The sequence below is a fragment of the Phodopus roborovskii genome, unplaced genomic scaffold (genome assembly GCF_943737965.1).
Source record: "Phodopus roborovskii unplaced genomic scaffold, PHOROB, whole genome shotgun sequence".
Classification (NCBI taxonomy): domain Eukaryota; kingdom Metazoa; phylum Chordata; class Mammalia; order Rodentia; family Cricetidae; genus Phodopus; species Phodopus roborovskii.
In genome coordinates, this window is record NW_026126651.1 from 2961466 (window position 1) to 2979493 (window position 18028).

The window sequence follows — 18028 nt, forward strand, 5'->3', positions numbered from 1 at the left end:
AAGGGGGGGCTCATCTGAGTGGCCTGGTCAGAGTGGGACCTCAGTCCTTGTATGGTTATTAGTCTGTGGGTTGCTGGGCCCCAGTGAGTAAAGCCTTTAATGCACTTCCTGCCTACTGCAAGCAAACACCAGGAGAGCACGAAAGAGCTAAGGTCAGCGCTCACACAGCCTGGGGCAAGTTAAATATTTGAAGGATGAAACTGTGTGGGAGCAAATAGGCTGAGTGAGGGAAGCGAGGGGGCTCATGGTCCCTGAGCCGTGGGAATGGCTACAGCCAGAGCTCATGCTGGAGCACCATCTGGGAAAACCACTGCGGATTTTTTGGAGGTGGTAATGATGATGGCTGATCAAATATTTGCCTAGCCTGCTTTTAATCTTTTCTGGCCAGCTCTTAGCCTGCCCAGGTCCCAGCCGGCATCCATGGAGACTTCAGAGTTTCTTGGTGACACACGTCCTTAGGCAGCTTTGGATTCAAGACTAATTTCAGTAATTGACTGGCTGGCCTTGGTAATTTACTTAAGCCTCAGAGCCTTGCTTTCCTCACCCACGAAATGGGCATAGGACTGTTACTGTGTCAAGGACAAGTGTGTGTATGAAGAGCACAGCACTCTTCTGAGGCAACTACTAAGCGATCAGTGGATGCTGGCGATGACTGTCAGCAAGGAGCGCTGTGTGTGTGGCTGTGTGTGGTGTGCGTGTGTGCGTGAGTGTGTGTGGCTGTGTGTGGTATGTGTGTGAGTGTGTGTGCGTGTGTGTGTGTATGTGTGAGTGGGGGTGAGTGTGTATGTGTGTGTGCATGCATGTGTGGTGTGTGTGAGTGTGTGTGTATGTCTGGTGTATGTGTGAGTGTGTGTGTATGTGTGTGTATATGTGTGTGTGCATGTGTGTGTGTGGTGTGTGTGAGAGTGTGTGTGTATATCTGGTGTATGTGTGAGTGTGTGTATGTGTGAGTGCACGTGTGTGAGTGTGTGTGTATGTGTGAGTGCATGTGTGTGAGTGCGTGTGTATGTGTGGTGTGTGTGTGGTGTGTGAGTGCGTGTGTATGTGTGGTGTGTGAGTGCATGTGTGTGAGTGCCTGTGTGTGTGTATGTGTGGTGTGTGTGTGAGTGCATGTGTGAGTGCACGTGTGTGGTGTGTGTGTGGTGTGTGTGTGCGTGTGCGTGACTGAATGCAACAGTGGGGAACTACAAGATTAACCATGCCTATAGCTTAGCCCCACTCCTGTCCTAGCCAGACAAGGCAGCAATGCCTTCTCCCTCCTCTCACCCATGAGAAGGGACCGCTGGGACCCAGGTACCTCTGGGTCCTTTCCAGATGGACTACACGGTGCCGGCTGAACTCCATGATGTCCACAATTGCCAAGACCATACCCACCCCTCCCCAGTCTCTCTCCCGGAGGCTGTTACCGCTGCTTATTGAAGGGGCTCTCAAAGGTGATGTTCTCCTCCACAGTGGCATTTAGCAGCCATGGTTTCTGAGATGCGTAGGCCACGGGGCCTCTGCTCCTGGAACAAACTGGTGGTGAGGGTGAGGCTCTTCCCTGGGGGCTCATTCTAGAGCAATTGTCAGGCCAACCACTGGCTCAGACTGGAGCAAGAGGGCGATTGTACTGAGACAGCCAGGTCATGTGACAGGGATCTGTGATGGCTGTTGTGCAACATAAGTCATATTTTTCCTGATGTTCTGTCTTCCAAAAAGATCTCTAGTTCCTCCAACCCTGCTCTGTGCCTCTAATCACAGGGACCAGCCAACATGAGGGGCTGGGTACGGCCAGGCGTGGGAACCTCCCTGTGATCACATGGGTATATGAGGAGACGCAGGACTTGGCTCATTAGAAGGGAGGATGGGGGAGGGCCCCCTATGATATAAGCTTTAGAGGGCAATCTCCCAGGTCAGAGGAGACCCGGTGGAACCTCTGCAGGCATGGCTGCATCTGGGGACCAAGCAGTGTTCTGAGGTCCAGCCAAAGCCCTAGAGGGCCCACGCCTCAGGTGGCTACCTACAGGACTTTCATCCTAGCGTTAACCCTGAGGCGGAAGGATCCCCAAGTGTCCCCAAGCCAAGCATTTCCTTACCCAGCTCCCTGCTCTCTCAACGGCTTGGACTCTACACAGAGAGCATTATTATGGAGCCAGGGCCACGGCAATCACATTCAGCGGGCTGGACCTTCCAAAGCCCCACCACCCACTCCCCTCACCCCAGGAGCTGTGGAGGTACGCCCACTCCTGGACCGCAGCAGAGCACAGAGCTCTTCCTGGGACCCACAGCTACTCCCAGGGCACAATGGCTTCACGGCTCCTGGACCCCTTGAAGGAAGCCTGCCAGTCAGGCATATACGCGCAGCACTGGTACCTGATATCCGAGCCTGTCGATGTCTCCCGCTCTGGGCTGCTGCAGAGGGGAAGAGACACAGGTCAGCACCCGTCCCCCCCTCCCCTGGACTGGGACCCCCATGGAGGTCCCCGGCTCCTTCAGACTCCATCTTGTGTGTCTGTAAGGTGTGACACCCAGTCTGCAGCCACGGATGAGGCTCTAGAAGTGGCGAGCCTCACTGCCTGACCATGTGTGTGAAGAGGGCCAGCACTTGGTTCATTTGGGGAGAATGGGTGGGGGGATAGGCCCCACGCAGGGAAACTTCCTGGGTCAGAGTAGCCTGAAGGACTTTGCAGCCTCAGCCTTGAAACAAGGTTCAAATGAGCAACCAAGGCCTCAGACTAACAGGGTTGCACCCAGCTGGGCTGGGTGCTCTGAGCGCAGCCAGGTTGGGCCAAGCAGTGGATAGAATGTGGCAGTACCACGTGGGTGGCCACCTGTGGCTGGGAGGCTGGGAGAGAGAGAGGTCCCAAGCATGGACTGCAGTCCACACACATGCACGCAGGCACACACGCGCGCGCGCACGCGCACACACACACACACACCAGGAGAGCCTTAGCATGCCGAGGCGCCACATCAGCACCGGTGCTGGTGGACCCTGGCCTGCTCCAAGCAGCACCAGTGTCAGATCTCCGTTAATTTATTCTCATTGGCCACATCTGGGCTTTGGCTCGAGCCATGCAATCACTATGGTTTGGGAGGCTGGGGACAAAGGGACAGACAAGCCGGGAAGAGGCAGGAAGGAGGTGCCTCTGGGGCTGGGGATGAAGCCTTGGTTGCCTGAGCTGCATCGCAGAGGGGCCAGCCCGGCCACAGCCCCCAGGCTTCTCCCACGTTCTCAGGGAAGGAGGGAAGGCACGCTGTCTCACTGTCACCCATCCATTTCTTTGGGGATTTTTAGACTTTCATTGAGCGTCTTTAACATGACTGAATTTCCTATGCTGCAGAGGGATGCGTATAGACAAGGTCTGTTTTTTTCTCATATCCCTGGAGCCTTCCAAGAAATATTTTTTCTAATTATTTGTTTTCTATTACACTTTTTTTTTCTTAATTTAAAGACAGGTATTCTTGTGTTCTAGGCTGGCCTTGAACTCCTGATCCTCTTGCCTTTACCTCCTAGGTGCCGGCATTACAGGTGCGCCACCAGCCCTGGCTTCTGACATTAACTTGGTGGTTTTTGGTTTATTCGCAAGGTTACACAGCCAGCACTGCTACCTACTTCCAGAACATGGTCACCCCCAAACCAGCCTTGTGTGACCAGTAGTTACACCCCTTTCCTCTGTCTCTTTCCGGCCCATGGCAAACACTCACTTACAATATCTGCCTGCCTATCTAGCTATCTTGGGCAGTGGTGGCTTATGTAACCCAAGCTGGACTCCAATGGGCTCCAATTCCCTAGTAGATGCTCTTGAACTTCTGATCCTCTTGTCTCTATACCTGACCTATATGACCACAGGCAGCAAAACCACATCTGGTTTATGTGGTTCCGGGGATTGAACCCAGGACTTTGTGCTTGCTGGGACAAGCACTCTGCCAACTGAGTTACAGCTTCAGCTTGGACCATTCTTTTTTTCCATAAGAAACTGTTTTATTGACTTTAGTGACAATCGTTATGACTTTTTTGTTTGTTTTTGTTTTGGTTGTTGTTTGTTTTAGAGACTGGTTCTCCCCATGTAGCGCTCGCTTGATGGGAGATGTCATTCTGTAAATATGTTTCTCTTATTGGTTAATGAACAAAGCACTGTTGGCCAATAGGAAAGCAAGGTAGGTGGGACTAGGAGACGAGGAGGAAAGAGGAAGTAGTAGGGAGGAGATCAAGATGGAGGACTGACAGAGAGAAAGTCAGCCCCTCTCTCCAGTAAGATGAGACCACATGGAAGTACTTAGTTTAATAGAAATGGGTTAATATTTAAGACAGAGCCAGCCAATAAGAAACATTAGAAACAGGCCAACAGCTTTATATCTAATATAGTGTCTCTGTGTGTTATTTGGGGCTGGCGTGGCTGTGGGACCAGGCTGGTGGGAAAACAACTCATAACACTAGCTAGAGCAGGCTAGCCCTGAACTCACAGCAATCTGCCACCTGAGGTCTGGGATAAAGGCACGCTCCTCTCATCATGCACCATAGTACCACAGGCAACGGATCCCTATGTATGTCTATGACCCTTGAGATGGGCACACCGCATTGTCGCACCTGAGATTCTTTCCTCCTCTCTGCAAACCACGTTTTACCTTCGTCGAGACCGCATGCTTTAGCCCCTGAGAACATGTGGCCACACACCCTTGGATTCACACTTAGCATTCTCACCCACAGCCCCCCCCCCACCCTACCTGTGCCAACCCTGTCCCAGAGCAGTAGAGCAGTACCTGGGGTCCTCTCCCTCACTGTCCGGAAGGCTGCTGGGTCAGAAAGAAAGAGAACACCAGTTATTTCCCGTTGCCTTCCGTCACACTGGAGCTTCGTGGAGAAACAATCCCTACACCTGCCACCTCCCACCCTTCCCAGGGCCCGGGTGGCTTCCTGGGTGCAGAATTGACTCATCTCAATCTCTGCACTTGGCTGGGTACCCTCCGAACAGCACAGGCTCAGCTTCTGCTCCAGGCATAATTGACCTGGGGCCGTGGGAGGCTGGCTGGGTACCACGCTGGTTTTACACCCAGGGCAACTGAGCTCAGGGAGGGAATGTGACTTAGCCTCCGTCTCCTACAGTCACCATTGCACATGGTGCTTCTCAAACTGCAGGCTCTGACAGCAGATCAGAAGTAATTGGAGCAAATGTTTTTAAAAAGTAGAAAATGGCTGTGTGCACAGTAGGTGGTTCGAACCTGTGAGGGCAGTGAGGCAAATCCTCTCACAGTAAGAGGCCACTTTGGAAAACAGTGATCTGAATCTTGGGGCCACATTTTTCTGTGGTCTTTCTCCTGTCCCAGCTCAACACCTCTCAACCTTCCAGAAATATCTTCCACCAATGAAATGCACACTGTGGCCTACAAATGTGGGAAAAGAACCTTCTCTGTATTCATATCTATCCATAATTACAATCACTAAATTAGTAGTACTTCTAGATAGGGCCTCACACAGCTCAGTCTAACCTCAAATTTCTCTATAGCGAAAGATGACCTTGAACCCCTGATGTACCTGCTCCCATCAGATGCTGGGACTGTAGCCTGCACTAAGCCACACAGTTATCTCCGTGTACTGAGCTTTTATAATTACTGATACGCACTGTAATAGGATGGCCACTTGTTTGTCTATTTATATGGATATTTAGCCTGGGTGTGAGTCTGTTTATCATGTGATGCCTATACCTGCTAACACCAGACATCAGAACAGGGCGTTTGTATTCCCTAGAACTGGAGTTCCAGATGTGAGCTATGACAGCTGTGAGCTGCCATGTGGGTGGGTGTCGGGAACTGAACCTGGGTCCTCTGGAAGAGCAGCCTGGGCTCTTCTAAGCCATCTTTCTGATCCCAGAATCATCACTTCCTATGTACAAAATAACCACATGGAGGCATGTCTTGATTTCTCACCTCCATTTTGCAGATATATTTAGGATCTGAGAGGGTTAGTAACTCGTTCAAAGTCACACAGCCAGAAAATGACAAGAGCCTGGTAGTCTCGGGCAGGAGCAAGTGAGGTCATGACACACTTGTCATCACCAGCCCCTGGCCCTTCCCTTTGGGTTCTGTGGTCCCTGCCCGCTCTCCCAGGGCAGATTGCTATGACCGATCACTAACATGGGGCAGAGAAATCAATCAGAGCTGGAAGTCCCTGCTCTGTGGCCACAGGTGAGTTTCTCTCTGGACATTTCCTGCAGAGCAGGCAGCAGAGGATGTGTTCTGCATGTCCGTGGCATCCCCAAGGACTCGGCACACCACCTCTAGTCGTGACTCAACCCTGACTTGGTTCATCCTGATCCCGGCTGCTCAATTAGCCCTCCTAATGGACTGCCTCGCTCTCCATCAGTGCCTGAGCGAGCCTGGTGTGCCCTGTGGGATTTGAAGGCAGGAAAAGCATCTTTTCCAGCCCCCGCAGTGCTCAGCACATGCCAGATCTGTGATAAATGGAGCTTGTTAGCAGGCGTATTGATCATTATGGAAGAGAGAGAGTGAGGGGTGGGCGGGTTCTCGGCCATTCCCATGCAGGGAATTTGTGCTCACGCTCCGGTCTCCCCCTACAACTGCATCCTGTTTCCATTTTACAGACGAGCACACCGAGTCTCAGGGTTGCAGAACAGGCTCTTGTGACAAAGCCGGAAAGAAGGGGAGCTGGAATGCTAACCTGGGTTCACTTCCTCTTTCCGCTGTAACCCGAGCTTCTAGCAGGAACCTTATAAAGTTAAGCTAAGAAGTAAAGAATAGTATGTTTGGCAAGCATGTTCTCCCCTGACGGCTGGAGTGTTTGCCTGTGTTTTGTATGTACTTGCTCATGCAGGCACGTGTAAGGGTTGGTGCATGCAGTTAAAGGCCAGAGGGCAACACAGAGCGACTTCCTGTTTTTTCCAGACAGGGACTACCACGATCTGGATGGAGCTCATTGATGCAGCTAGTGTGGCTGTGCAGCAAACCCACCTGTCAGCTTCCCGGGTGCCGGGATGGGACAGCCCCGGCTTCCCATTGCTCAGCACGCTCTTTACTGGGGTATTCTGTTCTCCTTGCCTGCACTCTGCATGCTAAGCTGCATTAGGGCACAGGCCTGCCATGTAGGGGCTCACAGTCTGAAGGGTCAGTCGGACAGACAGACAGAAGTCAGGGAGTTACAACACACCAGGCAAAGCATTAGAGAATTCTGAGGAAGATGATTCACAAACGTACAAAATGAAAAAAGAACTTGGGGAGGTGAGGTAGTGCATGCTTTTACCTTCTTTATAGTTGTGCATCTTTCCCAATTTACATTTACATTGTTCCTTTTAATTATGTGTATTTGTGTACATGTGTTAGGACACCTAGGAATAGGGTGTAGGATCCCCTGGGACAGTTGTAAGCCTCCCAATGTGGGTGCTGGGAACTGAACTCAGGTCCTCTGTAAGAGCAATACACACTCTTAACTGCTGAGCCTTCCCTCCAGCCCTCAGTGAACCTGTTTGGAATTACAAAATGTAGTACCAGGAGTTGAATCCAGGCCTCATGATGCCAGGTAAGTGCTCTACACTGGGCTGCGGCCCGGCCCCCTCCCCACTTTTATTTTGAGCTGAGGTTTTGCTGAGCTGCCTAGACTGTACCTGAACTCGGGGGCCTTGAATTTGCCACCCTCCTCCCTTAACTCACCAAGCAAATGGGATCACAAGCTCACACCACCAGGCCTGGCAGAAAATGTAACTTTTGAGTCATTTGGAAGAAGAAGAAGAAACGAGAAACGTTTCATAGAAGCCAGACAAGCCGAATCTCGAGGGATGGGAAGGATCAAGTCCCAGAGACGGAAAGATGGAATGGTTGGGTAGAGAACAAGACTGGCAGAGCGAAGAGGTGGGAAGAACATAGTCCTACGGTCTGACTCTGTGGCTGTGACATGTGAAGCCCCTTTACCGAGAGCAGTCCCTACTTCCTTTCCACCGAGCGAGGAGAAGGTACAGCCTGCCAGTGTGTGAGAGCTTCATCAGCGCAGCACATAGAGGTGCGTGCATGCGTGCGTCTGTCTGTCTGTCTGTTGGTGGGGTGGCATGAAGGGCTGGGGTCGGGGAGATTGCAGGCAGAGATGGAGTCAAGTACCCAATGTGCATTGTGTTCCGGATATAAAATGCTCCGGGCAGGCTCAGGTGCTGAACACTGTCCCCGTTTGGTCGTAACGTTTGCGGAGGTTGGAGGAGCTGGAAGTGGGACCTACCTGGAGGAAGCAGGTCACTAGGGAGGGACCCTGGCTATCTTGTCCCTGTCTTCTTCGCCACCCCCTGCTTCCTGCCAGCCATGAAGCTCCTTTCTCTTTCAACCTTCCCAGAGGCCGTGATGTTATGGCTCACTGGAATCAACCGAGCCAGAGGCTGTGGATTTTGTTTTAAAGGCAGAGTCTCATTCACTGTATGACCCTGGCTGATGAACTTGCTATGTAGATCAGGCTGGCCTCAGCTCACAGACATCCAAAGGGCTGTAGCCATGAGCCCAAACAATTTGTTTACTACCCTTACATTATTTTCTCCAGTATTCTGATTACAGCGGTGCAGAGTAACTAACAGCCCCAGCGTCCATTCAGGATCCCAGCAGTGAGTAAGAAGGGGGAGGACAGAACTTAGGTGGGCCTAGGTTAGGACTCACGGAGCCTCCGCAGCCCAGTGTCCTCCCTCCCGGAGGCCCGTGACTGTCCTGAAGCGTTACCTCCACCCATGGTTTTCTGTGCAGCTGGTGCCAAGGCCAGATCTGAGTCAGAAAAGGCAGGGTCTTTGTCATTGCCTTAAAGGAGGAAACTGAGTACCAGGAAGGCGATGCCACCTGCCCAAGGTCACGAATCCAGGGAGTGGCAGTCAGAACTAAAGAGGCCACCTGGTCCCCAAGCCTGCCTGGGTCCTTCTCAAGCTTCTTGTCCACTGGCCTCCCCCAGGAGACCAGGAGCCCCTGAGTGTCCAGTCTCTCCTCAGCACACTCGGGTACAACCAAGGGTAGAGTCAGACAACTTTGAGCCAGATGCCACAAATCGACAGGCAGGCTCTCAGGAAGGCCCAGAGCTAGGAGGGTCCTTGTAGGGCATAGCCAGTCACACTGGTGGGTCACATGTGGTGTCACAGCAGGTGGTGCGGGGTGGGGGCAGTGAGCCCCGGGGAAACCGGATCTGTACTTCCTCACCAGTTGGGGACCCTCTCCCCACCCTGTGCTTTCCTGGGCCTACTTCCTGATGACTTTCTGGGGACATGAGAAGTTATGCTAGGGACTGATGGCCTTACTTTTCACTTCCTGGGAAACAAACTGTACCTGAGCGTATCTGCTAATATTGACTTTTTATTAACATGTTTTCAATTCTTAGAGATTACGTAGGGAGTCTGCAAATTCCCAGGCTGACAGTTCATTGAGTCAGGAAGCCAGAGAGAGGTTGATGACTCACGAAAGGGATTGTGTGGGAGTCACGTGGCTCTTGAGACCCAGAACCAAGTTCTGCTCAGGACAGCCCTCCAGCTTTTACGTGCCTCAGCTGATGGAGTCTCAGTGCCCATCTCAGGGCTCCTTCTATATAGTTCTTGCTACCTGGAGTTCTTGAGGGCAAAGGTCAGACTTCACTGCACTGGACACTGGGGGGGCAGATGGAAGCTTAAGGGGCCCAGAGCCACACAGACAGATGGCCACTCAGAGGACAAGGAGCAGGGCTGGCTCTTTCCTAAAGTGGGTGCAGAACCCCGGAGCCCCCGTCTGGGAGCAACGTGGACAAAGGCTTCCGGGAGAGAGACACATTAACACAGCCCCAAGCTGTCCCTGGTTTATTTATTTGTAAATGACTTCATTTACTAAAGTGACTATGGATTTGGAGAGAAAAATAGTGTGGTTCTCGTCTCCAGGGAGCTCACTATGGTCTCTCCTGGGAGACAGGCTGGGGTACAGTACGGGAATTTTGTTCTTGGCAAGGCGGCCCATGGCTGAATAATGCTTATCATAATATTTATAGGGCTTTTGCTACATGCTAGGTTAATCCTCTCATCAGCCCCATGGGTTAAAAGGGGAAACGGTACAGAACGCTTATGGAATTTTCCAAAACACACAGACCAAATCTGAACTCGAGCAGCGTGGCCCCGAGCATCTGCTCCTGCCTGCTCAGCCACAGGAATAAATGATCAGTTGTACCAACAACCATCTATCTCCCCAGAGCGTTCTCGACACTGCCCCTCCCGAATCCCCCAACTTCCTGCCTTGTGCCTCTGGACCTCTTTCTGGCTGCCCGGTCACCAGGACTCGGCCCAGCTCTGGCTGGAGGCATGCATTATCTATCAGGAGAGGCCTCGAGGTCAAAAGCTATTTTGTTCTTGGCTCACTTTGCAAGTGCATCAATCTCTCTGAAGACCCGAGGTCCCATATGTTGGGTTCAGATCTTCTGCCAGGAATGAGAGGCATCCAACATACACCTCCCTTTCTTAGCTCTTGCCTTGACATAGGTGCCCAGATGGAGACATGGGTACCCTTTTGCAGGACAAATGTAGCACAAGACACAGAGTCGGTTTAGACTCCTTGCAGTCACTGTAACAGGCTCCTAACTGGCCCCCTCTCTGGTCCCTTCCCCCACTCCATCATCCTTTATCAGAAGCAGGCACTTCCAAAGTCTTTCAGCTTAGTACCATTTCTCATGCCTGGTACATCTAATCTGTGTCAGGCTCATTCATCAGTCTCTCATCACTGCATCCCACACACTCAGTACGCCAGGCACCCAGAGCCATCCTCTTCAATACCCACAGGCCTTCACCTGTGCAGTGACCTCTCCTGGGATACCTTCCTCTCCACCCCCGCCCTTTCCGTTAGATGAGCCCACACTCATCCTCAAGGGGCTTCTCACTGGGCTTGCCCCCTGGGCCACAGACCTCCTTGTTCTCTGGATACCCTGGTGTCACGCTGGTTTTCTTGCCTTCCCTTGCAGCAGGAGCCAAGTCTTAACTATCACTTAACACACAGGCTCTGGTGTCACAGCTAGGCTCAATAGAGTAATGTATTGGTGTGGAGAAGCCAGGGCTTGAATTGAGCCAGGGGTGGGTTCTCAGAGGCACCTCGGGATGGCTACAAGTAACCTGTTATGTATGCCTGGGGAAGCTGGTCCAGGGAGGAGAGCAAGGTGGACTCTGAAGCAGCGAGAATCTCGGCCCCTCAGTGTTTCTCCATGCCCCAAGTGGGCCTGGACATCCATTGAGGAAGCAGGTTTTGCTGAGTGCAAAGCCAGAGGAGTCTGTGAAGGGTGTATGTGTGGATATAGGCGTGTGCGTGCGTGTGTGCATGCGTGCGTGCGGCACAGCCAAGAGGCTGCTAACGTTTGGGTCATCGGCTGAGATGTTACGTCTTCCTGGAGCTCTTTCAGCTCACGGTGGAAGCTCAGGTGCCCACTTGTTTGCAGATTCTGCCATGACAAGAACTGGGGGCCTAGCTTCACTTCCGTTTCCTATCTGAAGGGGAGAGCGCACCATCGGCCTCTCAGGGTGAGGGACTGACAGAGACACAGAAGGTCCCGGTCAGTGCCTGGCACATGAAAGGCACTTAGCCTCAGCCACCGCGGAGAGGCCTCCCAGTGGCTGGGGCCGGTTTCTGAAGGGAGAGAAGCAGCAGCCGGGAGCATCTTGGAGGAGAGGTGGGGTGGGGCCAGTGGAGTCCCTGGTGGCCAGAGGAGCTGGCCGTGATGATTTGTGGGGTGAGATGGAGAGGAGGAGAAGGGAGGCAGCGTCCAGTCAGAGGCGGTTCTGCTTACCAGCTACGTGGCACAAGGCCAGGGAACCCCAGAGGCCAGCTCCGGGTTTGAATGCCACAGTCCCTTCTAGAAAGGCGTCACCCTGGGGAGAAACTGGACCCACACAACCTCTAACATGGAGGTTAGAGAATAGTTGTCTGGCACGGGATCCAGGGCACTCTACCCCGAGGCAATGGCCACCCCTAAGGTCGTGCTCTGATGTATGCACCCACAGAAAGAGACCCAACTCCCTGCGCCTCGGTCGCTGTTACCTCAACTTTGGTGAGGCCATGCTTGCTAAGGGACCAACACACTCTGCCTCCTTCAGCTCACACTCTGAGGCCCCTGCCTCCTTGTCACAGACTTACAGCTAATAGGCAACGGCTCCTCACCCGAAGCCAGCACAGTGAATTCTAAGTCCCAGCTCTTCCCAGGGGACCACTGAGGGACCTCTCAGTAAGTAGGATGGAGAATCTGGGCCCTCCACACACACCCAGAACGGCCCAGTCTGTTTTTCTGATGAAAAATGTGAAGCCAAAGTCCACAGGGAGGAAACTAGAGATTTAAGAGTGACAGGAACTGAGTTCGAATCTCCGCTCTGCCTCTTGCTTGCTTTTTTTTTGCATTAGGGCAAACACAGCTCTTATCTATAAATTGAGAATTGGCAATACTACTCTGCTGGTTAGAAGGACCCCAGGGAATCATTCATGCGCACAACTATGCAAAGAACCTGGCACATCACACAGCAGGGGCTGAATGGACACGGATGATGACAATACGAGAGAAACAGCAGCATTCATTAAACGCCCACTCAGTGCAGAGGCGTTCGGTAGACCAACAGTGAACCGTGCACAGACAGGGATGGCTGGAGGGAGAGGAGCCAAAGTACCTGTTCCAGAAGACGGCCCCCGACACCTTCTGCATCTCCCCCAGGGTGGCGAGGAGGAGCGAGGACTTGCCGCAGCCCACCTGCCCCACGATCATGGTCAGCTGGCCTGTGGCAATGGAGGCAGCAGATGGGAGAGGATCTGGCTGCAGTCTGAGCAGTTCTCATCCAGATGGGGCCCCGGGCCCCATCCCCTCCCACACCCAGAATGCCTAAGATGCCTCTGGCTTCCCAGGTCCTCCCTCCACTCCCGATATCTTCTGCTTCTTCCCTACAGTGCTCCCTGAGAGCCCAGCTCCCCATAGTGTCTTCACAGCGCCAGCCTGACCCTCTGCCACCAGGGTGATGGGAACATGCCCATGTTCAGAGCCGCCATTTCCATACATCCTCCTAGACTACTCAAGTGTGACACCTGTTAAAGTATCACTGGCAACAGCTGTTTGACATCAGGGTGTCACTGTCTTACTCTGACTTGCGGGAAGGGGTGGCCGGTTTCTGTCTGTGGACACCTGGAGGGCACAGCCAGCTTCTGTCTGGAACTCAGACCTCAGAATGCCCAGCTGGGCAGCAGAGGGCAGGTCCTTAGCAAATGCTGATTTGGCTTTTCCTCTCTGTTTGGGACATGGGGCTGGGGGGTCACATCTGGAGATGTGAGCTGGGCCATACCTCGAGGGATACGGATGGTGATGTTGGACAGAGTGGGGATTCCATCAGGGGTCCAGGTGAAGAAGCCTCCGATGATCTTCGTCATCCATCCCCACGGTGCAGAAGAGTGCAGAAGGAGTGGGGATTCAGAGAGGAGGCCCCTTGTCTGCCTCCCTCATAAAGGCCAATGGATGCTATTTCTAACCCCTGGAGTGCTTTCCTGGGCAGGGCGGTACGGGATTAAAGCCCGTCTGAGGTACCCAAGTGGGCATAAGGAGGGGCATCCCCTGATGAGTGGGGTGGAAATGTCCTCGGCCTCAGGATTCCTCTTAGCAGGGAGGGAGGCCTTTGGACAGGGGATGTGGAACCCAGGTTCTTGGTCCTGAGCTGTTAAGCTTCTCTTGGAAAATGGTGCTGAGGTTGGGTGTATGGTGGATTCAGGGTTGAGGGCTCACCTGGACACAGAAGCTATCAGCATCCCCGTCCATGCTGGGGGCCAGCCTCTGCAGTGGGCCCAAGAGGTCCCGGACCTCTTCCCGGGCCGGGTGCTTGCGGTTCACAACCTTGAGGGGCTGTGGATGGTTAGGAGGTCAGGGCCCCTGGGCTGAGTCCCTTCTGGGGGAATGTGGGGCTCAGTACAGTTGGCACAAGCTGCAGGACTTGGATAAAACTGTTGGGAGGAGTAGGAGGCTGGGCACTTACCACTGCCTGGTACTTGCCGGCTTGGCCTTGGGGTGCAGGCTCTCGGGGGGCACACTGCTCCTCACGGATCTCTGCACTGGACAGGAACTCACTCAGTTTTTGGACGCTGCAGGGGAAGCAAAGAAATACCCTTCACCCCTGCGCAGAGCAGAGGATGGGAGAGGAGGAAGTGTGCTGGGAAGACAGCTCTTCTTGGGTGCCTGGTCCTAAGTGTCCCCCCCCCCAACGGCTGTGCTGCAGGGGAGCTGAGCAGCGGACAACTCCATTGGGCCGAGTAACAAGTGTTGCCGGGGGTTTAAAAATAAAAACATTTGTTTGTTTATTGTGTGGTAGGGTTGGGGTGGCACATGGGCTACAGACAAATGAAGGGTTGGGTCTCTCCTACCATGTGGGTACTTGGGATTGGACTCAGGTCAGGGTCACCCTGCTTGGCAGCAAGCACCTTTACCCACTTAGTCATCTCGACACCCCTCCACTTGCCCCATTATTATTATTGTTGTTGTTGTTGCTGTTGTTTTGAGGCAGGGTCTTATACAGCCCAGGTCAACCTCATTAAAGACAGCCTTGAATTTCTGATCCTCCTGCCTCTACTTCCCAAGTTATGGGGTACAGGTGTGCACCACCCACACCCAAGTTTACGCACGCGTGTGCGCACACACACAAAGGTCGATCTATAGTAGTCTGGATTGGCGGTTCCTCTGTTTGATTTAGTTAGTTTAATGTTAAAGACAGTTAGTTGAACCATAAGGCTGCAGGATGGTTGGTGTTGGGTTTTACTAGTTAAATCGTTCCAGTTACGGTTTGGCTAGTGTTAAGATTAGTTGGGATTAAGAACAGTTCCTCACAGTGGCTAGTGTCTGGGGAGCATGGACTAGATGCCAGAAGCCATGCTAATTGTTACATAAGCGTGGTAGAGTCTTTTCCCTTAACAGCTGCTCAAAGGAGGCCTGGGTCCCAGGGAGGTGTGTCCCGTGGCGGACAGCCCTGAGAATGGCCTGGATCCCTCTCACCTCACTAGAGCTTTGACAGTGGACCGAACCACACTCGACAGCAGGAACAGTGGTGTGACCAGGATGTGGAAGAGAGAGAGGGAGGCAAAGGCCACCGAGGGTGACAAGTCCGACTCTCTGAAGAAGCTGACGTGGCCCACGAAGGTCTGTGGATAAACGGAGGAGAGGTAGCGTGACCGGGGTATGGGTCCCTCTCACACCGGAAACCCCAAGGCCCTGGGAAGGAAGCTAGGAAGCTGACGGGCACTGTGAGGAAACTTTGAGTTGTCTCATGGAAATGTCCCCAGCAAGTCCAGGACCCGTGCGAGGGGTGGGGCTGCTCCCTCGGTCCTGCCCCTACGTGCCGGGAATAAACAGGGTTGGGTCTGCTCCTGCTCCACTTAGAACTCTGGGTGATAGTGTCACTATCCTCAGTCTGGTAAGAACACAAAAATAGTTGCTCCTGGCTCTGCCCCCAACTACCTGACTGGCTCTGTAGCACAGTTCCCAGAGTGCAGGCCAGGAATCAGCTCAATAAATCACCCTGAAAATGAATTCCCAAGCAGGCCTGACAGCCTGTGCACTCTGAGCTGCTCAGGGATGCCGGCCTCGGGGGAAATATCAGTATCTTTTAAAAGAACCTCAGTTCAGGGGCAGACACCAAGGGGAGGCTAGATGGGGGTGGTGTGTGGGCTCCAGGGGCCCGGGGCCTTGCTGGAGGGCACATGACCTGCCTCCGCAGCTAAGCCAAGGCACAGCTTTGGCCAAAGTAGATCATGTTAGTCCACGATCCGGGAGCCGTGCGTGGCATGTTCCTGAATCTAAAAAAGCAGGTTACACAACTGTGTATGCAACACGGTCCTATTTCTGTAGAAGTGACATATCGTCTGCTTAAAAAGGATGAGAAACACTCCAAAGATGCTGAGTAGGGTGTGGGGTTTACCTCCATTTTTTTCTCTTCAACAGGATGCGTCCCATCTTTATGTGTTTGCAATGAACAGATAGCCATCTTAAAATTCTGTAAACGATGCCGTCCCCCTTCCTCTTCCTCCTCCTCCCTCTTTTTGAGACAGGGCCTTGCATAGCCCAGGCTGGCCTTGCATAGCCAAGAGTGACTCTGAACTGATGCCGCGCCTGCCTCTGTCTCCCAAGTGCTGGGAGTACAGAATGTGCTACCACGCCCACTTTATATGGTGCTGGCCTAGAGCTGAGGGCTTCGTGCGAACTAGGCAAGCAGTCCCCCCCCAACCGAGCCACACCCCCATCCCTAGCAGCTATTTTAAAAAGAAAGTTTCGTTCCTCTATTGTGTCTCATCCCCCAGCACGTTAAACAGAGGCCCTGTCTGTGTGGAGCGGAGAGGGGTCCATCTGTGTTCACCCCCATTCTGGACTCAACTCTGGAGACCCTGGTGCAAAGGACGGGGATCTGGATGGCTCTCCACCTGCCCCCTCCGCAGCCCTGTGCAGAAGAGAAAGGGACTTACGATGAGGACGGCAGCAATGGGGATGGCCGTGTTCATGAAGACTGTGAAGGAAGCACAAAGTGAGGTTAGGGGGGGAAGGAGGTTAGAACAAGAAGGTGGCCGGGATGCTTGCTGGGGCATCTACAGGGAGGGCACCGGCAGCTCCCTCCACGGCTTCTCTCGGGCCTCTCGTTGCCCTTACCCAGCCCTTGCTTCTGTCCTCTGAAGAAGCAGTGAAGGGCGCCCCATCGTAGGGTTGGCACACAACTGCAGGGTTGAGCAGTAAGCAGCTTGTGTCTTAGGAGGCGCCACAGGCTGCTCCTCCCTCCCTCGAGTCCCTGCATGTCCCTGTGTGGTGCAGAAGCTTCCTGGTCTGCTATGGCTCTCGGGTGAGATTCCAAACTCCTTCAGTCTAAGGGGCTGGAGCCTGGGAGCATAAGTCAGGGTCTAAGGCTTGCACTCCACGCTCAGGTTGGGTAGCGATTCCTCATCCTGTAGGAAGTACAGCCTCGAGAGCGGCGAGAGAGCTTGGCAGGTAATGGCACTTGCCCCCAACCCTGCGAGCTCAATCCCTGAAGCTCACAATGTAGAAAGAGAAACAAGGATTCCCAGGCTGTCCTCTAGCCTCCACATGTAGGGCATGACGTGTGTGTGCATGGGCATGCACGAGCACACACACAGATTAACTAACTAAATAAACTAAAAGTGTGGCCGTGGATTCTCATCCACTCTTCTCCCACGTTCTCAGGCAAGCCCTGGGCAGGGTGGGGAGGCTGGTTCTGCAATCAATCACCCAGATTAAAGCCCAAAGCCCAGGAGAAAGGGGCTGCAGCCAAAGGTTTAGCCATTATATATGGTTCTGTCTGCTAGACAGCAGTCTGCAAAACTCTGAAGTCCAGAAGCTGCCTGGCCATCCCTTTACAGCAAGAACCGTGCAGTAGCTTGTTCCCAGCGAGATGCGCTGGAGGTGTGGCCACCGCTGCAGAGAATCCCATCCCGGAGGAAGGGCATGTATGGTCCTTGCACGGAAAGGCTCCCCCTGAGAAAGAGACAAGTACTGTCCTCTCAGGAAGCCCTTGGTGTGACGAGAAAAAGGAGAACATGTTCCTGGGGGAGAGGAGAGATGGGGGATGGCCATGCCCTAATATAGCTGAAGCCTCTGGGCAGTGCTAAGCTTTCTGTGAGACTGACTCCAAGTTGTTTAATCAATACCTGTGCTAACCATGACTGTGTTTCAGCTGCCCTCCCTGACAAAGGCAGGGTTGCTCTTCAGATGCACTCACACAACACTGCCATCCGATTTATGCCCTGCCCCCGGGGTAGTTACATCTAGGGTGTCGGGGTCTGGGATAGGACACAGCATAGCCATCACTAGCTGTGGAGAGATGGGCAAAAGAGGAACACACACGCCTGTCAACCCTGCACCCTTGACTGTCACCAGCCACACAGCTCTAACCCTGAAGTACCCACTCCTGCCCCTCTCCAGTCCATCAAGATAAAAGGCTAACGTGGAGGACCCCTTCCAGCCTCTGCCCTCCATCTCATGCTGGGCTCTCCTCACAGCACTGGGGCAGGCTTCGATTTGGATTGGGGGTTGGTGCAGCTTGCGAAGGAAGCGACCTATCTCCAT

General features: G+C 53.3%; 1 protein-coding gene across 1 annotated transcript in view; it reads right to left on the minus strand.

Moving 5' to 3' along the window:
- The window catches only part of Abcc8 (ATP binding cassette subfamily C member 8), a 71906-nt gene that overhangs the window by 17951 nt on the left and 35927 nt on the right, over window positions 1-18028 (minus strand). Inside the window, exons 11-19 of the mRNA XM_051174291.1 lie at window positions 16420-16460; window positions 14957-15102; window positions 13947-14052; window positions 13700-13816; window positions 13266-13341; window positions 12603-12708; window positions 4741-4773; window positions 2353-2391; window positions 1407-1505 (exon numbers count right to left, since the gene is read on the minus strand). Of these exons, the coding sequence (XP_051030248.1) occupies window positions 1407-1505; window positions 2353-2391; window positions 4741-4773; window positions 12603-12708; window positions 13266-13341; window positions 13700-13816; window positions 13947-14052; window positions 14957-15102; window positions 16420-16460 (763 nt within the window). The remainder of the gene's footprint in view (window positions 1-1406; window positions 1506-2352; window positions 2392-4740; window positions 4774-12602; window positions 12709-13265; window positions 13342-13699; window positions 13817-13946; window positions 14053-14956; window positions 15103-16419; window positions 16461-18028) is intronic.